Source organism: Thamnophis sirtalis, unplaced genomic scaffold, assembly GCF_051295495.1.
Source record: "Thamnophis sirtalis isolate CommonGarterSnake01/CBP01778 unplaced genomic scaffold, rThaSir2_p1.2 scaffold_1, whole genome shotgun sequence".
Lineage (NCBI taxonomy): Eukaryota > Metazoa > Chordata > Lepidosauria > Squamata > Natricidae > Thamnophis > Thamnophis sirtalis.
Genome location: NW_028261381.1, coordinates 146,827,411 through 146,851,537, shown reverse-complemented (window position 1 = coordinate 146,851,537; position 24,127 = coordinate 146,827,411). Strand labels below are relative to the sequence as shown.

The window sequence follows — 24,127 nt, the reverse complement described above, 5'->3', positions numbered from 1 at the left end:
CAAGCCCCTGAGCAAAGCGCTTACACACAGCTCCAGCGGCCTCTGGCTGCAAGTAGTTCAGCAAAACGCTGTTAGCACGGTTGCTACAAGGCAAGAAGTCCAGCGAGGCAAAAGAACAAGGCAGCAATAAGGCAATGAGTCTAACAAGGCAAAGGAACAAAGGCAGCAATAAGGCAAGAAGTCCAACAAACTCCAGACATCAGCAATTGCACACAAAACTCCACAAATTCAGCACTTATTCCCGACAAGCACCCCTCCCCATGGTATCTCCTTAAGTCTCAGTCCCTTGTGAATAGGGACGGGACGCTCTCCTCCTGAGTTGTTGGGTTGGCCTGCGTTGCTCCAGCCTCCTCTCCACTCTCCGTGTTCGGGGCTCAGGAGGGGGTGCTCCTTGCTTGTTGCCTGGGCTCCATTGCTCCTCATCTCCACTGCCTGCCCTGTCTTTCCCCTCTCTCAGTTGTCCTTCCCCAGTTTTTCCCTGCTGGCAAGCCGTCCCAGGTCTGAGGGACCTGGGGCTGCCTCATCCTGATCCTTCCTGCATTCTTCCGGAGCCAATGAGGCCACCCCTTCAACCTTTGTCAGCCCCAGCTCGTCCTCCGTAGACTCAGGCTCCGACAGGGCCATGACATAAGAATTCATTCAATCAATTACAAACTGTTGGTCCCAATCCCTATATAATTGTAGCTAAAATGTAAATATTGCATAGCTTGTCCCTAGTTAAATATTTGACATCTACTGCTTGATACCTGTAAGCTGCAATTACTCATAAACACTACACAATATGAGCTCAGAAATGTTGAATAAAATACATTTTGCAATGAAACTACAAATGCTATAATATGCCCCTAGTTCAAAATAAACCTAAAGGATTTTAACCTACGTATAGCTTTATGCTTACATTTTGCCTTAGGCAGAAACTGTGATGAACAAATTCTGCATGGACTGGTACATATTTTGTATGTACAAATTCTGAATATAGAGGTTAATACATGGATTAAGAACAGTACTGGCCCATGGAAATATAATATAAAGATATTTATGTGACCAGGGTCTTGTTTAAATTGGAAACATAGGTCAGTGGTATAGCATATATTTTTCACTTAAAATATTTATTCATGCAATATTAAACACGGCTTTTTTCTACCACTGGAATCTCACACATCTGCATAGATTCCAGTGCCAGTGAGTTATCTATAGAAAATATATTGATATATTGCTTTAGCCTTTATTTAGTTATCAGGTAGCCAAAAACTATGTGTGGCTATTCAGTTCTTTCTGTTGCAGATTACAGCTTTCCTTGCATTTATTGCAACCCGAGAGGTCTTAACAAAGGAGCCAATTGGATTCCCCCCCCCGATTTATTATCACCACCACCTTAATACCATGAAGACACATTTGAGAAAACATAAAATATCCTGAAAAGGTAGAAAAATAAAAGTCTTTTTTTTGCCAGGGAAGCAAACACTTGAGAAATTGTAGGACAGTTATTTTAATATTGTCAGAGTTTTTAATATGAGATGGGTTGCCATGCAAGATAAGTTTGCAAACAAACCAGCAATCACACTCCACAAAAATACGTTCCCCAACCCACAACTCATTGGCCAGTTAAGCCTACTCGATGACAGTCACATGGCGTAATGCCAACCACGTGGTCCGGTTTGCAAACTCACGTACGCGCGTCTTTCCGGCAAAGGCGCCCTCAGTTTCCTTTACTATACAGGACTGCAACGAAGACCAACTACTAAGACATTTGTAAGCGAGCATTTTGAAAGGAGCCAATAGTAGCGGTAGTTCGCTACTAGCTCCGCCCTCCCGGGCAAACTGACCAAATTGGGCACGTGTAAAAGTTGTTGAGGGCGGGGAAGTTCAGAATCCTTCCAGTTTATCCGTTGTGCTGCGATTAGCGGAGCTTTGGGATTTATAGAAACCCAAAACATTTTGTATGGTGGTGGAAATCTCTTTAGGATGCAAGTAAAGCAAGTTATCATCCTTTAGGATGCTGCGGGATTATTAACATTATGTTTTAAGAGTTAGTAAATCTTAAATGTGCGCAAGCATACCGCTAAGCGTCCAGACCTAATGCGACCAAGTAAAGGTGCAAGCGAACCTTTTCTTTTTAGGGAAAAGTCTCATCAAATGCTTCGAAATTTGAGCTCATTCCTTCCCAGGTAAATTGATGCAGCCCTTGACCGTGTAGGTAGGATTGCGTATTTACGTTGGTTTTAAGACCAGTTGTCAAATAGACAATGGGAAGACACACTAATTTTGCTTGAAATTCTTGTGGCAATTGCGTTTTAGGATAATTTTGAATTTGAAGAAATGTGCTATTTTTTTTAAAGCAACCCAGAATAAGACACGTAAGTCATCCGAAAGAATAATGTTCTGTGTGCTCAATTGCAGCCCATCAATTCTGTGCTAATTTACTTAAATGTTATCCTTCTCTTAAGTAATCTGGGATTGCGCTCAATGTCGTTCCTTAGTTCCAAGCGATTCCTTTACAAGGTGGTATTTCTGTCTATTGTACTTAAAACACAGGTTGCACCAATCATGTATGACATCTCATCCTTGCAGCCGATTTGTGTGTAAATCACTAAACTGGAAGGCTTGCTTTTCGGTAATCTTGCAACACTGCAGCGCAGTAGCTCAATACACATACTTGGAACTGTTATGCAGTGTTCCCATTGATGATTTTTGTTAGGATATAGGATTGCAGCCTTCCTGATTTCAATTATATAAATGTCCCCGCACTGTGTAATACTATTTCAAAACCTGAATTAGGACCCATAGCAAATGACGTTGGGCAATAGCGTTACTCCGCGCACTTGTGAGGGGTCAGTTTAAAAAAAAAAAGTCCGCGCGATTTTGCACGTGTCTGTCAATGGGCTCTTGTGTAAAAGCGCTGAGTGTTATTGAGCCCCACTACCGAGGCGGGTCTCGAACAGAAACACTGCACCGGTCGGGAGTTTCAGCAACTGCCAAGGGGGCAACGAACCGCTGCCAGTTGTCGAGAAAAGTACAGGAAAGCACAAGCCCGAACCCAACACAAACTCCTTGAATTAAATTCGCTATTTTGCTTCTCGTCTTTAGCAGCGGGTTTCTTTACTTTAGGAGGGAGGGTTCGGGGGGGGGGCGAGAAGGAAGAATTCATCCTTCACTTTTCCGTCTGAAAACAAAACACAGGCTATTTTCTTTCCGAGGTCTTGAGAGTGAAACATTGCGTACAGATGCTTGCATACATTTTTTTTTCATATATATAGTCCCTTTTTGCTCAAAACGCGGGTCCTTTTTGCAAACCTACAACCCGTTTCCTAAGCGCAAACACCCCTGGCCACGAACGCCTCCCTCCTCGTAGCCTTTTAAGCTGCCAGCGAGTTGGGACTGGGACGGAGGGAGCCCCCCCTTTCCCAGGGTTGAGTTAAGAGGAGGGAGAGAAAAAAAAAACCGAGCAGGATTTACAAATGCAAAGAAGCAGCTGAGGACCCACAGCAGCTGCTGTTGCCGCCGCTGCCCAGAACAGAAGCCCTGGCAGGCTGGCTGGCGGCGGAAGGGAGGAGGGACTTGTGTATGTGTGTGTGGTGTGCTTTTTTTTTTAAGCGGGGGGTTGCTAGCAGCAGCAACAGCAGTCAGACGACAGTGCCTACAACCGGCCGCAGGCGCGTCAGGAGCAGCGCCTGGAGCTCGGCTGGGATCGCTATTGTGTGCGGACCGAGAAGCGAAAAGAAAGCCCGCGCGCACTCTCTCTCTCTCTCTCCCCCACCCCGGGCCTGGAAAGTATCGCGAGAGCGCCCTGGCTAACAACCTGCTTCGCAACACACACAGGAGCGCTGCCGCTGGGTTACCAGCAACAAGGAGCAGCTACACGGAGCAGCCGAGGGAGGGGGAAGCACATCTGGGGAAGGCGTAGAGTTTGAGGCAGGGAAGTGGAGGAGAGAGAGAGAGAGAGAAAAGACTCGAGCACATGCCGTGCTCCAGCGGCACCTCTGAGCAGCGCCCGGCCAAGCGGGTGAGTAGCCGAGCAGCATTTTTCCAAGCTGCAGGTTTCCCCCATCCCTCACCGAGCCCTCCGTGGAGGGTGGGTGCGGAAAGGCCTTTCGGTTCCCCCAGCAGAGATCCTATTCGCTGCTCCTCCGGAGTGTTCGGCTTCCGCGCTATTTTGGGCCGTTTGCTGGATGCGTTTGGCTCCGCCGGGCACCGAGCACAAAGGGGGAAGCTGAACGGATTGCCTTACAAAGTTAGAAAGAACTGGCGGTGTGACTGTGTGTGTGTGTGCTGTGGCTACAGCAGAGCAGTCGTGGGATAGATCATCCAAAGGCATCTTAGCCCTAGAGGGCGATGTGCTTTTTTAAAATTGAGGGGGGTGCGGGGGTGTTAGAGAAGAAGGATCCTTAAAAGTTTGCAAACTGCAAATCCCGAACTTTGTTTTATTTTCCTCTCTTCCTTCCCACCCTCCCTCTCCCTTCTGCTGCTGCTGCTCTTCCGCGCACCTCTCCAAAGGTCAAGCTGTGTGTCCTCCATTAAGAGTAACTAGTAATAAGATTGTTATTTAAGCAACTTTCCTGGGGTGGTGTGGAAAGAGGGGGGTGGGGGAGGCGGCGACAGGATTTAGATTGAGGGAAGGACTCTGTTTAAGTTTGAGATGTAATAGATGGCTATAAATGGGGGGGGGTTGTTGCTGGAACTTTAAAAGGCAGCAAGCTGTGGTTGGCTGGTAGCTAGATTTGAAGTAACATATGGCATTAAAAGGGGCACAGCTGGAGGTAGCATTTCCATCGCAGTGAAGTCAGAGCAGCTGACTCTCCAGCTTGCGGTGTAATTAGCAAACGGAGCACTCCTCCCATCCCTCTCCTCCCTCCCAGACGCTCTTTCCTTTCTTTTTTTTCCCCCTCTCCCCCCCTTTTTTTTCACACACACACACAAGCATTCTTCCGTTACTGGCTAGCGAAAGCCTCTTCTCTTCCCAAACATTTGGGTGATGGGGGGAGGGGAGACCCGAAGCAAAACGCTTAGGCTGTTCTAGAACTTTTGGGAGGGGGATTCATTTTCCTCCCCGTGAACCCTTCGCTCTGTCTTCCCCCGCTATTCAAGGTAAGGTCCCTGAAAATGTTATGTTCTCCCCAGAGGAGCCTTAATTACAGGCAGCTGAGGAGGAACTGCAAAATATTGGGAAGGGGTTTTTTGTGTGTGTTTTTGCTTTTAATAACTTTTCAGAATTGCCTCTTAGTTTTATGCCTCCTTATATAACTGCGATTTCTGTTTTGAAGGGCAAGTGATGGTTTCAAAGAACAAAGCCAATGTGGTTATGCTTTTTCTTGGATTAATAATATTTTGAAGTGTGGGGTGCAAAATGCATTTTTTTAAATCAAGCAGTTATGGTGATCCCTTGGAGTTAAGACTTCCAGGAATGCATAAAACTCCGAAGTCAATCTCCTCCTCTTCCCCCCCCCCTCCGTTTTAAAGCCTTGAGTGGCAAAGGTTGGAGGCGTTACTTCCTTAGAAGCTTTGGTTTACTTAAGAGTCAAGTTTTTCCTGTTTTTCAAGCAGGTGTTCTGATGTGGGGAGGCATTTTTTTTGGTGGGGGGGGAGGTAAAATTTGCAATCAGTTAACAGGTGAACTGTTATCCTCAAGGTTCCAGTTATCCCCTCCCCAGCCAATCTGTTTGTTTATTAATAGCTGGTTTGAAGCCCTGTGGTTTAGAGTAGCATTCAAGTTTTTCCTGTTTTGAACAGGTTATGAAGGAAGAATGGAGTTCCCAGACCATAGCCGGCAGTTACTGCAGTGTCTGAGTCAGCAGCGTCACCAGGGCTTCCTGTGTGACTGTACTGTTTTAGTTGGAGACGCTCAGTTCCGAGCCCACAGAGCCGTTCTCGCTTCTTGCAGCATGTACTTCCATCTTTTCTACAGGGACCAGCTAGACAAAAGGGACATTGTGCATCTGAACAGTGACATTGTGACAGCCCCAGCCTTTGGCTTGCTGCTTGAATTCATGTACGAAGGCAAGCTGGAGTTCAACAGCCTCCCGGTTGAAGATGTGCTGGCTGCAGCCAGCTACCTTCACATGTACGACATTGTGAAAGTCTGCAAGGGCAAGCTGAAAGATAAGGAGTTGTGTGGGGATGAAAAAATGAACGGCAGTGGGATCTCTTTGGAAAGAGACATGCGGGTCCTTGATGAAGGAGTGCCCTTGGGGCGTGAGCTCAGCCCCGGGAATAAACAAAAATTGATTGCTTCAGAATATGAAAGATCAGCTGGAAAAGAAAAGGACAGTAGCTATCTGGGCTGGTCCTCTGAATTTGTAAGTATCAACTCTGCATTAGCAGAAGCAGAATTGGACACCGTGGCAGCTGAGAAAACAAGAGCCAATGTCTGTAGTTCAGTGGGACCTTTGTCCCAAAGATCTCTTAACCACTCCTTGGCTTCATCTGGCATAGAATGCGCTTTAGACCTGTCTTTCAAGTCTGTGGCCGGGAAGGATTCCTTCCACCCCTCCTATGTCTTTGGACAGCTGGCTTCCAGTGGTCAGCAGCAGAGTAGCAAACCCCTGATTAAGGATGAGCCAGAATCTTTATCAGATGGAGAAGAAAGTGAGGTAAGGTGCCTAGAAAATCAGCATTTGGGGAATTCTGCCAAGAGCCTGATGACCGGATTGGGAAATGTGTTTGCAGGGAATGGCAATTCCCAAGAGCCAGAGGAAGACTTAGATCACGAGCGGGAGGTGAGTGAAGATGACATGGATTCCTCTGACATTCCATCCTTGGGGGTCTTGGTTCCTCCAGGTCACATCTGTATTTGCCCGCTCTGCAGCAAAGTCTTTCCTAGCCCGCATGTCCTCCAGCTGCATCTCAGCTCTCATTTTCGCGATAAGGATGTTTCAAGAACCAGGCTTTCCCCTGATGGTTCGGTGCCTACTTGTACCCTTTGTGGCAAGACTTTCTCCTGTATGTACACCTTGAAAAGACACGAGAGAACTCACTCGGGTGAGAAACCGTACACCTGTGGTCAGTGCGGGAAGAGCTTCCAGTATTCTCACAACCTGAGCCGCCATGCAGTGGTGCACACGAGGGAGAAGCCCCATGGCTGCAAGTGGTGCGAGAGACGATTCACCCAATCAGGCGATTTATACAGACACATCCGTAAATTTCACTGTGGCCTTGTAAAGTCACTGGTGGTTTGAGAGAAGTTGCCAAAAGGCACCATTTATTGGATTTCTTTACTTTGTTGATTCACTTCGGGCAAATTATATTTTGAGGGGTTGGGAGAATGTAATTCTACATTTCATAGAGGGAAGGCTTCAATTGGGCATTTTCCCTATCTTTAGGCCTACTGTAGGCCTGCAATTACCCTTAATATTCTGTTTGTTTTTGGAGTAACAAGCTGAATCTCAATCTGAATTTTTGGATAGAAGCTGATTTAATCTCTGGTTTACTGTAATTGGTATGCTTCTGTCTTGGTGGATGTGCTTCTGATAAGTTGGAAACATGGTGAGGAAAATAGAAACCTTGATCAAAAGTGCTCCTTGGATGAGATGTACTAGATTTGCCTGCATAACAGCTCCCCCCTTCCTTCCAGTTTAGCACTCGTATCTGCAGTGCAGATGCCTCAAGTAGGCAATTTCAGAGTTCTAATGGCCCCAGTTCCTTTCCTGCTTTGGATGTAGCTTTTTTTTTTAGTCAGTGTTTTTAATCTATTCCAGACAAGCAAAAATTCAAAGGGGAGGGGGAGGGATAGACTTTTTATTTATGAAGTGTGTGAGAGAGAAGAAATCTGAGTTCATGTGCCTCATGGGGACTCTCTAGAATTCTTATAATTTTCATTATAGTTTGAAGAGGCCTTGAAATCAATTTAAGGTGAGGCTGAAAATTCCCCCTTTATCAGCAGGTGATAGTTTTATTCTTTTGAAACTCTTCCTGCCAAATCATCAGCCTCACTGGTGCTGCTACTCTTTTGCCTTTGCCAGTACTTTGGAATTTCTCTCTGAATTTACATTTCTTGTGAATTGTAGTGAAACACTTGTTCTCCACTTTGGTTAATATTGTTGCAGCTCTGATTCATCGGTGGCCCTGATTGTGTGTCGTTTTCTTCCCTCTTAGCTATCATGTATAGAATTGTGGATGTGAACTTTGGCTTTTGTATATGGAAAGCCAGAGTGGTTACTCATACCCTAATATGAATTACCTGCTGTGAAATGGATCACGGGTGGAATGAAATGAGCTTACCTGTGCATTCATACCTGGATTAATGCTGAAGGAAACGTAGGCGAGAACCTTTCAAGGTGAATCTTGAAATAGTGTAGGAGAGAATCAAAATGCAGGCATTATAACTCAGTGAAACACATTCATACTTCCTAGTGTAGACCTCTAGTTTTCCTTATAACAAAAGCACTTTTTTTCAGGTAAATGATGGGGGTGAAATTGGAATTTTAAAATTTTAAATTTTCTTTGCCTATTGAGGCTGTTGAGAGTTCCTGATTCCCAAAAGAGCCCTTCCTTCTTTAAATTACTCGACAGGCATGGTTTTTAGGATTGGGGTGGATGCGTGGGATTTCACAGTCAACAAGGTACTGCAGATCATTCAGTGGTGGAAGCATACTGTAATAGTTTTACTTTGACAATGAAAATAAGTGGTAGTATTTGAAGCCTTGTTGCCTTTTTAGTCCTTATTTTGCTACATGTAAAAATCCAGCCCTCACCATCTACTATAAAGTTATTTTTGGTCTTAGATTGCCAACTGTGATTAATCCTTCCCATACCATTGTTGTTTGATTGCAGTCATTAGGAAATGGTGATTCCTAGGCTGACTTTTATATGTCAAAATTCTGCTAAAAGTGCAAGTTCAGACTACACTATTCTCCCTCCCCCACTAAATAATTCAAATTGAATCTCATAGGCCTGTTTTTATTTGAACCAGGCCAATGAAGACATTTCTGTATGAAGCATTCATAGTTGCGGTGCCCATCCATCTGTTCATACATAAACAGATAATTTGTGTATTAAGGATGAATGTTCTTCCTTACGCATTCACACATGCTTTACTCCCATTAGCAGCGACTTAGACCTATCTCTAAAACATCTGGCTGCTGCAGGAAGTCAATTGATTGGAGGGGGGAGGGGATGCTATTTCTTGGAAACTGAAGAATCAGCCTTTGCCTGACCCTTAAAGCACATTTGGCTGGAACAGCTGATGGGCATAGGGTTTGAAGAAGAAAAATGGATTCAAATGAATGGGGCCTTGAAAAGTTATGAGAGAATCAGATGAGCATGTTGGAAGTGCAGATGGCAGTTGCATTAATGCATAATTTCCTTCTGAGGGGGAAAAACTTTGTTATTATATGCACATGGCTTTTTTTCATTTTCAAAAAGATAGTTTTTTGAAAAGATCTCTTCTGCATTTCAAATTATAGGGGAATCTGTTGGTCTCCAGAAAACACAGTGCCATTTCGTGGCAATGAACATTGTTAAGGCTAAATTAGTGTGAGTTGTTCCATAGGACTGCAAGAGAGCAGGAACTGTTCTCTTGGAAGCAGATGTGCCAGCAAAGAAATTCAGTTTACCTCTGAAGCCTCCCCACAGCTGCCTTTGCTGTAGAATACTTTGTATTCTTATTGGTATATTAGTTCATTTTCATAGATCAAATCTTGTAAAATGCTACTGATTCATAGATGGGGAAGGCTTGTTACTGATTTGCATAATTAACTCCTTATAAGCAAAGCATTACTGCATGGCTTTCGGTTTTGTGGTATTTTGGAGAGATTAAAACAGATTGAAATGTTGTGGTAACTTTGGAACAAATTTGGGATGTTCACTTATTTCTATCTAATTCCAGTATTCTGTTGCCTGTCATGTTATTAAACATGCCTTCAGATATCCACAAAATATATTTTTGCATATGTGAAATATTTATTAAAAGAAAGAGTATAACTGATTAGATTTCTGAGAAGTTTGAATGGGACTAGAGAAGGATTGCCAAAACAAATTTACTGTCATTTTGGATGCACTGAAATGTTTTTTTTAAAGGCAGGTAATATTGTTGCAGAAAATATTATTCAGCACTTCCCTTTTAATTATTAGAATTCCCCAAAAGGGAGGTTGCATACGTTGCCGCAGGGGATTGTTATATGCTCAGCCAAAATTGTGATTGTGGGTAGTTGTTGGGATTTTTTTTTTACAATAATATATCCCACTGCTGAAAAGGCATGTAAACAATAACATCTCTTTATAGCTAGAGTTAATGTAAAGCAGTGTCTCAGTTTTAATTTTTTTCCTTCCTGATTTTATACATTTCCCTTTGAATTGTAGCCAAAATATTTAGGAAATAGTGCTATGAAAAAGGATAACTGCTACATTAACTGCAACATAGCTGTTTTGCAGGGGGAGATGTTATGATAAGTGACTCCTTTTTATTCAGATAAAAACTTATGGTGCAAGCTTTTTTAACTCCTATTTTAAATGATAGCGGCCATAGTGTGTGAAATTTGACATTTATGGAATGTTTGGTTGTAGGTAATTGATGACTGTATAAACATTCTTACTAACAAGGTGCATGGTAGAGCACCATATTCCTAAAACACGTGACAACAGTACTGTGTCCTTTCTTCATATCTTTCTTTACCTGACCCCTTGGCCCTGATTGGAAATAGCACTGAACAAAACCTTCAAGTTAAGTTATTTCTTTTCTTTTTAAAATTTTAAGTTATATATCTATATATATTTTTCTCCTGATGATACTTGATATAGTATTTATTAGATTTTTTTTTTAAATTAAGGAATGCTTGCTGTGGAGCTTTTTCAGAATAACAGGTGTGAAATTGGTGATTTTAATTTTATTTCTGTACATGTTTTACAAAGTGAATGTGTGAACATGTGAACCAGTACACAGAATGTAGTGCTCTTTATATGCTGATCCTATGTTGGGTGGAAAGGTGAAAGAATACCCATCTCTATGGAGCCTTGATTGTTTGCAAAGAGCTCTCATTTCTTGACTGCAGGGGAGAAGGATGAAGAGATGCTTTTTCCCAGGCACAATACAAGGGGCACTACAAGGAAGGATTTAAGTACCTGGGTCCCTGAACCTATTTGCCTCTTATCTTGGTACTTGTTGAAGGATTTAAAATTAAGTGCCATAGGATACCAGTGGGTTGGATTTAAGGTTTTTTGTTTCTTAGCCAAGTTTAATTTTTTGGCGATGCTCTCTTGCTGCAGTTAAAAAAGAACAAGTGGCAGATGCATACAGCTAAGGGATTTGTTGAAGTGTTGTATTTTTATTATTCTTTCCCAAAATTTCTGGGTTAATCACTTCTTTTTTTTAAAAAAACGATTGCACTTTTATTTAAATATCTTTTTCATTCTTTGGATTTTTTTTAAATCGTTGCAATAGTTCTGAGCATGTTTTGTTTGGATTTTTTTTATGTTTCTTTACTCCACAGAAAATTACTAAGCACTGTATACTTAGGTTTGTTCCTTAATATTCAGCAGCTAGTCTGATTTGCAGAGAGCATAACTGGAAATTTGGGGGCTCTGTTCTGATTTTATTCATTGGAGTCCAAATTTTATCATAGTATGGCTTTACTTAAAACACTGAATTTGTCTTCTACTTCAAACCAATACTGTGAAGTTAATGTTTGAAAGAAAAAATCTGCTATTTTAAATTGCTTTTAATCTTGGTGCAGTTCAGATTCAAATATGTATATTTAAAGACACTAATTTTTGTGGGAGAGTTTTTATAGTGTATAGTATGTAGAAAAGCTATTGGATTGAACTATATTTTATTAAAAAAAGTTCTTTCACTGTTTTATAGTGAATTATTGCCCACATCCTCTCATTGTTGGTTCTATGCTGTATTTTAGGCTAGGTTCGACAATCGCATAAAAATGACTTTGACAAACTTTAATGTCTAGTTTCTGTGTGGTTTTGTTCCTTTTTTAAAAAAAATAGTGTGTTGGTATGTGCTTTTTTTAAAAAGGAAAAAACTGTGACAATCGTGATTAGAATGTCTTTACTGAATAAAACACACTAGAGTTATAAGTGAAGTCTCTTATTTATTTCAGAATATTTATATTGTTCAGAATGAAACCTTCAAAAAGTGATGTTTCCAGAGAAATGATATAGAAGATTCAATACAAGAGGCAAGCGGAGAAAAACAGTTTTCAGTCATTCAAACTGAAGAACATGTGCAAGTCAAGAAATAAATGTTCAAGGTTATACTAAAAAGGCTAAATGTAGGTGAAGCTTGCAAAAAAAAATCATTTGATGAAGTGTGGGGTCGGTGGTCACTAAAACGTCCTGCATCTCATGGCCATGAAGGTAATTAGTTTTACCTGTGGATACACTAGAACTAAGTAGGAGATGGAGATTGAAGCTGCTTTCTAAATTGGGCTGATCTCAAGCCACTTAGGGCTTGAAAAGTTTACGTCAACAAACTCTTAGCCTCAGGTAGACAGGAAAGGTAAGCCTTTCACACTTAACACACAAAGAAATAAGAATTTGTCCTGCAATACACTCTACATGCTTCAGAAATCTGCAGCCAGTCACAGATGTCTGCTTGTTTCCCTATATGATATACATGCTTATGAATACTCACTTGAAATATGCTAAAAATATACAAAGTGGCGACTTATATGAGAATACCATTCACCTAAAATTTCCTGCTTCGTGAATATTCATAGAACACTCGTGGGAAAATTCTCTGCAAATGTATATGAAAACTTGCATGGTTGCTGTTCAATCAATAATAGGCTTCGATCACAATTGCGAGAATTGATGCAACACTTTTGTGATATGATCCATGCTTCATAAATTGCACAACTGAGTCACCTACAAGGCTGTCAATCCATCCCTATTGCGATTCACTGTAATGTATGAAAGTGGTCACCCTCTGATATGAAATTGGATCACATCCATCACAGACTCTTTGGCTGTTGAATAACTATCTGTGTGATAAAAAGTCTTAAGAAATAGGCCCAGAAAATGATTAAAAGTGGTTTGCAGGAGAGAAAAATGGATATACACGAAGTTGGGAGGGTTAAATTTTATTCCCTGCTAATTGTCCTCTGTGCTACAGGATTTGCCTTAGGAGAAAAACACGGTGTTCTGTTTTCCATGTGACTTGTAATCCAGTCCTCCCAAGCATTCCTGAATTAACAAGGCTGGGTAGGTCTCCATAGAAAGAAGCCACAAGAGAACTAAACAAAATGAGCATCTCCAAGGACTGAAATTAAGCTGTCCACTTCCACCACCACTACAATTTCCAGTTATCTTGTTCAAGAAGTATTACTGAAATAAAGGGCGAGGTAGATGTATGGGATTAAGGAAACCATCAGAAAGTGCCTGGCAAAGTCGCAGTGGATTGGTTGAAATGGTGAGTATCTGTCCAGTCACCAGGGTTTGGAGGCAATTTGATGATACCTCATTGTCATAAATCAGGGCTGAAGAAAAAAGTGCTCTATAAAACAGCATTTCTCAACTTTGGCAACTTTAAAATGTGTGGATTTCAACTCCCAGAATTCTCAACCCTGTATGCTGAGAGAGAATTGAAGTCCACTTGTTAAGGTTGTGAAACACTGTTGTACACATTCAGTATGGCTTTTTTTTTACTGCAATGGCATTTTATCAAAAGCAACAGCAATAGCAGTTAGACTTATATACTGCTTCATAGGGCTTTCAGCCCTCTCTAAGCGGTTTATGGAGTCAGCATATTGCCCCCACAGTCTGGGTCCTCATTTCACCCACCTCGGAAGGATGGAAGACTGAGTCAAACTTGAACAGGTGAGATTAGAACTGCTGAACTGCAGATAACAGTCAGCTGAAGTGGCCTGGAGTATTGCACCCTAACCACTGTGCCACCTCGGCTCTCTTCTGCAATCTCTGCAGAAGTATAGATCTAAGGTCCAGAGCTAAATCTCAAAATGTTGCCTGAATTGGTTCAAGTTCTGGAACCATAAAACTTGTTTTTACTGCTCAGAATGGCAGGACAGTCCAGCGTTGACCCTTCAAAGACTGAGAACTCTGCCATTCTCGACACTGCAGACAAAGGTATCCTCATGCTATTGGGAAGTTCCTTTTATCTCTCGTTATTTTTTTAAAAAACTTACCTTGTTTTAACTGAGGGAACGAATTTGTTTATTGTAACTCTACCCTGCCCCCCCCCCCAAATCTTTGATTTTATATCACTTCTTCAGCACAGCTGCACACTTCTGTACACACATCTGGCACTTGTGTCCCTTCAGAATGATTTACCCTAGAAAATTAAGACTTGCCAACCTGGTTTGAACGAAATAACAAAGAAGTCCATTAATATTCTTGGCCATTTATGTGCTTCAAAGTGACAGCTTCTGCAGTATCTCTGTAAGAAAAGGCTGGCACAAGTTATAGTGGGAGGAAAATCTGATGTAGCAGCAGATTCCTAGCCAAAAACAATTTATGCTGGCCAGAACTGACAGCCTTTCCAAAGGCTAAGGGGTCATTGGCGGAAAGCTGGCATTTAAGCCACCTGCTTGCATTCATGCTAAGCCTCCTGCTGTTGCCCTCTGCTGGGTGCCTCCTCCAGTAGCTTCCTCCAGCTCATCAAGCAACTTCAGTTCATGACACAAACTAGAGTGAGTTCCTTTCCTCCAGGACTTTCTCCTATTGATTTTCTGTTCTTTGCAAATGGTTGTTAGGGCTGTCAGATGATGAGTCAGCTAAGTCTCACTGCGCTGCCAAAATGCAGCAAGGTCACAGGAGCCAAGGAGCTTCTTTGTGTGATGTTTGGGTTCCTTTACATTATTTCAGCTTTCCTACCACTCTTGCAGGTGTTTGAACATGACAGGTTTCACATGTTGCATCAAGCCATACTGTCGTATATTTGATTCAGAGTAAGATGTGTGCCATGGTTTTTATTTTATTTTTATTTAACATAATATGTTCAGGTCTGTGTTCTACTAAATTTTGTTCTGGTTTGTTTTAGCATGTTCTCTGCACTCAGATAAAAACCCAGATTATAACAAAGGTATTTTGCCTTGGCTATAATCTGTAACTGTGGATTGCTTAGTTCAATTTAACTGTGTCTTTGCATATCAAGTTAACCAAGACTTAGAGCTAACATATGGTTACGGAGACATAAATCCTGTTGTGTCCTCTGATTGGCTACTGCGTGCATGCCGGCTCGAGGGAAGAGCCTCGTGTTCCTATTGGTTGTCTGTCTGACAGGTCGGATATAAAGAGCTGTCAGACTGGAGAGTTCGTTGATTCCGTTACTTGTTTCAGTTGGGTTAATAAATAGTTACCAGTTATTGTCGGCTCCTCTGTTCATTGAATCTCGAAGTGAGAGACATAAAAAATCCTCCCCCCCCCAAAAAAAACCACACAGAATGCACATGTGGTCACAACGCTCATCTCCTCCTGCAGCAAGAGCTCCACTTCTCCCAGGGCTCTCATCCCAGCAAAGATGTCAAGTCAGGAATATGGTGAGAGTGGGAGAAGACTCAGCCTACCCTCTTCCCACCCAGGTCCTCCAACTCAATTGGAAATGTAAGCTTTTCTGTGATTTACAAAGTGTCCCCTCTTGCACCAACTGATCCCATCAAAATTCCTGAGATACCAAGGAAAGAGAAGCCGGGCTGTGCAGCCCACAGTCTGACATATGTTTGCTGACTATGTAGTTGGATAATGATTCATGTCAATTGATTAGGCAAGGTCACACAACATTTAAAAAAAGAGCCATAATGTGGTTTGTTTGGATGTGGCATAACATGAACCCAGTTACTAAAGACCTGTTGGTTATACAAACACACATTCACATTTCACTCCTGCCATTTTAGAATAAGAGTATTGCATGAAGTACAGGAAAGGAATAAGACATCGTAACTAAAGAACTGAAAGAGGGAAAAGAAGAAATAAATTGACTTGACTTTAACTTCATTCAATTTCTCTCATGTTTTCCTGTCTCTAAAAACTACTCTTAGCTATGTTCGTAACTGCTTTCCATGTTGCCTTAGGTTCTTTTAATTCTCACCTCTTGTCTTTTTCAGGATCTCATTTATTCCATCCATCACTTTCCTATTCTTAGTTTTTATCTCAACCCAATTCTTCTTCCTTCATGTATTGTTTTTTTCACTTTGATACTCTATCTCAATGGCCTCCAATCTTTTTGGCACCAGGAACCAGTTTTGTGGAAGACAATTTTTCCATGGATTGAGGGGGTGGATGGTTTCAATTTCACTTGCTCATCCCACCACTCACTTCCAGCTATGCGGCCCAGTTCCCAATAGGCCATGGAATGGTACCAGTCCGTGGCCTGGGGGGTTGGGGACCCCTGCTCTATCTGCCCAAAGCAGCACATCCACCTATTCCTTTTCTACTGGATGCATTATTTTGAACCATACCTGCATGACCTGACTTCTAGTTTTACTACATGCACTTTTCATAGAAACACAACTTTTATGTTTTTCCTGATACCATTTCATTTCCACATGAGGGAGGGGGCAAAAGGGCTCTTATTTGTACTTATTTTGACCTACCTTCCTCCTAACTGATCATGTGCTGCCCATTTTCTACCAGAATTTGCATGTTATAACGTGTGCATCTATTATCTTTAGGAAATATTTTACCAATATTCACACATTCATCAACTTCCTATAGTTTTCTGTTTTCATTAACTTGCAGTAATGCTATTTATTTAGCTGTTGTAGCCCAGTGGTTAGAATGCAGTATTGCAGGATAATTATGCCAACTGCCAGCAGTTTGATTCTTACCGGCTCAAGGTTGACTCTGCCTTCCATCCTTCTGAGGTTGGTAAAATGAGGACCCAGATCGTTGGGGGCAATATGCTGACTCTAAATCGCTTAGAGAGGTATGTAAAGCAGTATATAAGTCTAAGTGCTATTGCTATTTAATTTTTCCTCTCCATGATTATCTTTGGTTTTGGTGCATTCATTTTCAGGTCCACACTTTATTGAATCATATAAACTTTCTAAAATTTCTTGGAAATCATTCAACTGCTTAGCAACAAGATATCTGCATATAAAGGCACACCCCACATTTACATTGTCAACCAATACACTTCAAGTACTAGTACAGTCATTGTATGTTTATCCCAAAAACAACCAAAGGAATGCCACTTATCCTTGTCTCATTTCATGCTCAGTGTTGGTTGCTAAGCATTCCATTTATTCTCTGACATGCTTTACTTTCATCATACATCTCTTGCAAATTCAATAACCAAGTTCTGTATTTGATCAATTCAATAATTCAAGGCTGTTCATTTTATCCCTCAGATTCTGGAAATAAAGCACAGTGTAGTGAACTTTATTTCTCAATTTGTACATTACTGCTAAACAGGAAAAATCTGGTCTCTGCATTCCTTATTTGCATAAAGGTACACTGCACTGTTTGTTCACTCTCCCCTTTCAATCAAAATTATGCTAAACAGCTATCCAGGCACATTTACAAATTTAATCTCCCTTTGGTTTTTTTGCATTCAATGCTTTCCTTACGAGACCAAGACTGGGAATCCTTGCAAGCAAATCACATTTATATCTTAACATTCCTTCACCTAACATCACCTAACTGAAGCTTTGCTTTTTTTTATGATTCTCACGGCATTTATGAGGCCTATCATTACTTTCCCCTGGGCACTTACAGCGTTCGTTTTATTATACTCATGAACATAATACTATATACAGTACATCTCTTTTTCCTTTTCCATTCCATCTCATTTAACAGTTGTTTTTAATCAGCTTCACTTTTCAGAAGGTGCCTTATTTAACCTTTGTCATTCACTTCCAAAATTATTTGTTTTTGTTTCCTTCAAAATTGCTCTGCATTTTTTTTCTGTCTGATAATTGCCATCATTCTTGATACTACCAAAAATGATCTATCCTGTATTTAGACCTCTCACCATCTTAATATATCTCACTAATTCTACTGCATTTTCATCATAAACAATCACTTATTTTTTCAGATTTATATTTGTTCTTCTATTACAGTCACATATGAATAGATTTATTAATCACTGTAACTTTGAAAAAAGACGCTCTTCTAAGCAGATATTCACCAATAATCTTCATTCTCATTTATTCATACATCACCACATCTCTTCTGTTTTTGTCCTCCAGCTTTCACAATTTTCTCAAAGCAAATGGCTCGTTTTTCTTTAACCACCAATCATTGGTGGATTATGTGCAACTATCACTAAACTGCAGATTTCTGCTTTCATTCATACGCACAATAAGATTTTTCAATGACTTCCATCTCTTTCAAGTCTGAACATTTTTCTTTTACTAATGTCCACAATTTCCCTTCTATACTTATTTTCCTATCACAATTGTCATATTGCTTTTTTAATCCTTCTTTAGCTTGAGTTCCAGACATTTACCAGAAAATGACAAAAGAAAACTGAAGTGTTTGGAAGAACAATGGGACTTAGGAAGACAGGAAGAACTCTATTCAGATCTCCAGCTAGACAAAAAATAAAAGTTTATTGTGTAATTTGGACCACTTGTTATTTCTTTTCTATTTACCTTTCAAGATTGTTTTGAGAATCAGTGTTGAGGAGGGTAAGTAAGGGGGTTAACCAACATTGTTCTGAGCTGCTTTACAAAAAAGTAAGTATTTTAAAAATATTCTGTTCCTATGTTCCTTATTTAATACTACTCTACAGCAATGTATTCACCGAATATAAATTTCTGGTTTGGTACTTCTTAAATCATAGCCCAAAGCCAAGATGTTTCAGGAGTTCAATAATTATGTAGCTGGAGCATCGTTTAAAAGGGAGGGATGAAAAAGCTGAATGCTTCTGACCTATTTGGAAAATGCTCAGTAAGCTAAGTTGATATAAATTCAACTGCTTTTGTGGGAATGCTGAGCAACAATTCACAAGCTTTAATATCTTATATTAGAAAGCAGAGTTCAGAATTCTCCCACTGGGGGAGAAGAGAGAGGAAAAAGATTGAGATGAAATCACAGAGGGAGCTTCTTTTTAAAATAGAAATTAAAAGTAAATTTCTGAAATGCACTTCAATCGCATATAAAACATTTAAACTTTTAGGGGATTTTTCCCCCCAAATCAGCTTTTTTTGGATTAACCTTATTAATGAGACTACAGTATATTGTTTAGTGTGCATCTCTTGCTGAAATTCAAGTTACAGTCTTAAATTCTTACAATAATATAATGAATCCTACACTTCTACACCACAAGATTGCATTATCTATTGAATTTTAGACTAGTTCATATATTAAAGCATAATACCTGCTATACTGAATTTACCTACATATGTCTATTAGGAGGGGCTAAATACAGATTCAATCATCAAACTGGGGCTGTGAAAATTAGAGCAGGTCATTCTTCAACTTAACCCCCTCCAGATTAGTTATGTTAAGAAATTAGCTTCCAAAATTCCCAGCCAGCATTACAGTCTTAACTCATCTGGAGCTTTCAGAAGAATAGGATACATAGTAGAGGAGAGGGTAATTCAGTCTGTCTGTGCAATTGGTTGACTTTGATCCTGTTTCTTGTTCACTTTTTGCACATGAAATACCCCCAAATTAGCTTCCTAACATTTTCAAGTTAAAATGGGCTAGGTATCTTGTAGTAGGAAGAAACTGTCTTAAAGATCTGAACATCCATTGCAAATCATAGCAGCCAATGGTAAGCTTGATAGACAAAACAGCTTAATATTGTATAAGGTATTTTTCTAGTTTCACTACCCATGTGATCCTGCTGACTACCAAGACAGCCTTAAGGATCCCCTGTGTTTTCCTACTTCTTCCTAACTCTCTCTTTAATGAATAAGCTCTTTAAACTGCCCTATTCCTGTTTCCTAAGAAGTGCTGGCATCTGGACAGATTGCATTCCTTTGGACCCTGTGATGGAAAGAATGAGCTCAAAAACAAAGAGTCAAATGCTTAGATTTGTACCCAGAAATCTGATATTCCAAAAAGGGTTTTATAGGTTAGCTGGGTGCTTGGCATTAAATAGGAAAGAAGCTAAATATGAACACACCTAGTGTTCATATTTACCACTAACTCATTGGTTTAAGCATCTGTCGGATGACCAAAGGTTTTGGCCACATTTGTTATTTTGATTAATTCAGTTAAAAATAGAAATCTGGATATTTTCCAATTTTATTGTTTATGGAAAAAGTTGACAGTTTTGCCCAGGTTTCTAAATTATCTATTTAGGTAATCCTATTTAATCAGAGGTCAGTTATTAAACACAGTGACATCAGAACATTACATGGCTCACCAATTTTTAACTGATCTGTAATGTCAGGAAGAATTGGAATATGTAAACCATAGATATGTAGCAAATCAAAGGACGAGTTTTACTTTTGTAACATCTAGAAAATTGACAATTTTGAATAATGCTGGAAATTACCGAGAACAGCACGTAGTGGCAGTATTTTAAATGCCTAGTTCCTACCATGAGATCTGTTACTAACATAAAACCATTTAAATGTATGAATAATAGTTAAGAATAAATATATGCAATGTTAGTGGAAGATTTCATAAATAGGTTTAATGATTATTAAGCCTGGCTTAAGGGTGTAGTAAAAAAAAGTTACAATTAGATTCTGAGAGGGCTGCTTTGTTGTTTCTTAGGCAGAGAATTCTATAGGTAGGAGGCATCCATTAAGATCAACTTTCGAGGTGCAAACTTCCTATACAAGAGATAAGCCCACATATTTTACATTAAGCTACAACATGCCTTATTCAGCTTTATTATGGATTTGCTACACTTACATTCCATTTCATAAACGAATAATTTGTGAACTCAGCTTTACATTGTATTTACTTGGCACACTAAACTGCAAACTAGACATATTTAACCTCAAGTGTTGTGTGAACACAGCACGTATACTTATCATGACTTAGTGCCATATGGATTCAGAAACCTGGGCTGAATTAATGAATCCCAATCCAATTAATTTATCACAGCTACTGCAGCTTACTTACCAAACCATATCTAAAATAATGGCTGAGCATGATTTGTCAATCCAGCTTTTATTAACTCTTAATTATATAAGAGATACATAGGAACTGAATACTACATAGGTAGTATTCAGCGGGTTCTCTCCAGTTTGGGTGAACCGGTAGCAGTGGCTGCAGGAGGCTCTGCCCATCCGCCCCAACGTAATGTGCTAGTACTTCACATGTGCAGAAGGTGTGCACACTCACATTTGCGAACTGGGGGGGGGAAGGTAAATGAATCCCACCGCTGATAGGAACATATACATTTACCTTGCCTAAATCTATCCATTTGGGTTTATTTGGTAGCAATAACACGAAACGTTTATGTACAATCATTGTTAAGAACTAATTAATTGACACCTCAGCATCTGTTCAGATGACAAGCCTACTGGACATGTTTCCAGCAGAACTTCAGGGCAAGTGGTTTTCTATTAGCAGGAATCCCACCCATTATTTCCCAGGTACTTAAAAGAATGAGTTTGTCACTTTCCCCTACAATGGCCATTCCCTCAGTTTTTCTTGCTGTGAAAAGCAAACCTGGTAAAGAGGAATGTGGATAGTGGATGGAGTGCCTGCTGGCTGCTGCTCTTTCAGCCCTCTTTGGCCAGCTGGAAGGAATGGTGGTCCTTGAGACAAGAGTATGGTAGAATGACTGCTGCCAACTAGGAAAGGAGTGAAAATAGTGGTTGTGTAAGTGCCCTTAATTCCAGCTCTTGGAATAAATAATTAAATGCTTCAGTCAATGCATTAATCAAGAAGTTACCAAAGTTACCAGCTGTGTGTGTGATTCAATTTAAGCCAAGGAGAGTGAAGATCATAGTTAGTCTCACTCCTTTTGTGAGCTATTAAAAAAGAAGTAAGATAAAACAGAAAAATCACATGCTCGTTCAGCAGCTATGATTAATTTATTTATTCACATTTGTTATAGCCATTCAACTCCAATGGACTCTGGATTTATAATGGTGAATAATAATATTTTTCCAATGATACTTCAAAGATTTGGGAAAGGACAAAGTGCATCAGGGAGTCAAAGAAAGTAATCTACAGAGTGAATTATAACAATTTCTCATTCAAATCAAATTCACCTTCGGCCACAGAAACTAGTCAACCTCCTTCACAAGGTTGCTGTTATGGGGATCAAATGAAGGAAATCGCCATTAAGCCATCTTAACCTCCTGGAGGAAAGTCAAGGTATGAATCTAATAAAGTCAAGTCATTCTGTCACGTACACAAAAATACAATATGAAGCACAATCATGACAAACACAAAAATTACATATCTTCTTTGTCATCCAGGATTCTGCTGGATGAGCCTACAAGCCAACAGCGGTGTGGACTTGTTTATATATATGATACATTTGGAATGCCTGATTTATTTGGTAATAAAGGCGAATCAAGATCATGCAGGCTTCCTTTCTTGCAATTAATTGCCTGTACTTTGTTGCTCCATGAAGAATCTTGATGCTTTAAAGAGGGAGCAAGCAAGAGACTTTTATTATTTTTTATGGCATCAGTGGAACAGTCTGGCAACCCCAGTTTTACTCCCCAGCCCTTCATTTACACACCTTTATTCTGTTTTCTCTATTAACAAACAGCCACAAAACTCAGAGCAAAGAACATGAGACAATGCATCATTGTGCCAACAATTCTTTCTCTTGCTACTATAAGGATTGGATTCTGCTATAATTTTCTATTATGGAAATGATCCAAGAAGCAGCAGCAACGAGGGAAAAAAACTGCAGCAGCTCTTTTAAAAAGGAAAATATGGCCTAGTGTTGAGCTCTGCTCCCAGTGACAGACTTGCAAAGATGTTGGCAAGAATATGGAAGATGTTTACCATTGTGTCCTTCCAGAATGTTTTGATTTGGCTTGTCCATCCAGACAGGCCAACTGCCCTGAAATTAACTGGTGGCCTCCTATCCAAGTACTAAACAGGCCCAACCCTGATTCATTTCCCAGGCCAAGCCAGGCCAGGCAGCTGCTACTACCATCTGGCTTCAGAGGGAACAAAAAAAAAATTACAGGATTTCAATTTACATCATTCCTCACCATGGATTCTGTCTGCTAGAATTCATGAGTTGGAGGAGCATTGATGCAACACACCCAGGTATCTGCAGTGTTAATCATTGTTAAGAGACTTAATCATAGATATTGTGCCAGATGACCTGGCAGAATATTACCAGCAATCTTGGTAGTACTGACTGCCAGACATTTTTGTTAAAGTAGACAAAAGACATTTTTGTTATCCTAATTAAGATCACAGCCATTTCATGGGGGGTAGGAGTGGCTAAACCAGGGGTGTCAAACTCACGGCCAGTGGGCCGGATGTGTGCTGGCCACCCCCACCCCCAGTTTAGCAAAGGGGAAAAAAGTCCCAAAACGTCATATGACAATGTGACAATGTGAGTTTGACACTCCTGGGCTAAACCTTTCCTCAGTTTCCTCCCATAGCCCCAGTACCTGTAGGAGATATGCACCTTTCTAATATACCTGAGTGATCCAGAAAGTGAAGCGAAGTAACATTTAATACATATACTCCCCTTTTCACTTGAAATGAGAAGCCATGATTCGGACAAAAATCCATAAGGCAGACCTTGGATTTAGAGTATAATTAACATTCTTCTCTCGCCTCACCATAGAACCATTTCTCAATTTGGTTTGTCATAACAGTGTATATGCAGTATTCTTGAAGTTCAGGAATAACTGGAAGACCACATATTGCCCATCACTGGTGTAAATAAAAAACGGATGCATGAGGCAACACAAAGGCAAGTTGCATAAAATCTAGTGAGTTGCACTTTCCTTCAGAAAGCATAAATTTCATTTCCTTGTACGTAAACTGAATTCTTTTTCTGTTCTGCAGATGGAGACCAAAGAGGCTTCTTGAAGACTTGTTTATCCTTAAACAAAGCAACATCTGGGAGTAACATATTGCTATTTGTTTTCTTTCTACGGTGATACTCCCCCCCCCTTTTTTTACCTTTAAAAGTTTAACAGAGTTGGAAGGGACCTTATAGGTCAACTAGGGTTCCACCACAAATCCGCGAAGCCCTTATCCGTGGAGACATAAGCGCGAAGACTAATTCGTGCCGTTTGAAGCGCTAAGGAAAAATGCGACCCTACCGCGATGACATAATCGCGGAGGGCAAATCCACGCATTCCCAAGCACTCAGCATCCTAAACCTAAC

General features: G+C 40.5%; 1 protein-coding gene across 2 annotated transcripts; it reads left to right on the top strand.

Annotated features, from left to right (window-relative positions):
* The first annotated feature begins 3,765 nt into the window (after positions 1 to 3,765).
* Positions 3,766 to 24,093, top strand: ZBTB42 (zinc finger and BTB domain containing 42). Of its 2 annotated transcripts, XR_001312934.2 has the most exons (5): positions 3,766 to 4,003; positions 12,042 to 12,297; positions 13,055 to 13,351; positions 21,869 to 22,131; positions 23,803 to 24,093. XR_001312934.2 is itself a non-coding variant. In XM_014056353.2 (2 exons), the coding sequence occupies exon 2, from the start codon at positions 5,742 to 5,744 to the stop codon at positions 7,170 to 7,172; it is 1,431 nt and encodes a 476-aa protein (XP_013911828.1). In that variant the 5' UTR covers positions 3,775 to 4,003; positions 5,728 to 5,741; the 3' UTR covers positions 7,173 to 11,884. The 2 variants fall into 2 exon arrangements, 1 of the variants encoding a protein (XP_013911828.1); XM_014056353.2 differs by lacking the exons at positions 12,042 to 12,297; positions 13,055 to 13,351; positions 21,869 to 22,131; positions 23,803 to 24,093 and adding an exon at positions 5,728 to 11,884 and having other exon boundaries at positions 3,775 to 4,003.
* Positions 24,094 to 24,127: the final 34 nt, after the last annotated feature.

Bases quoted from the DNA above. Each gene is read 5' to 3' on its own strand.
- ZBTB42 (XM_014056353.2), top strand. From the start codon at position 5,742: ATGGAGTTCCCAGACCATAGCCGGCAGTTACTGCAGTGTCTGAGTCAG.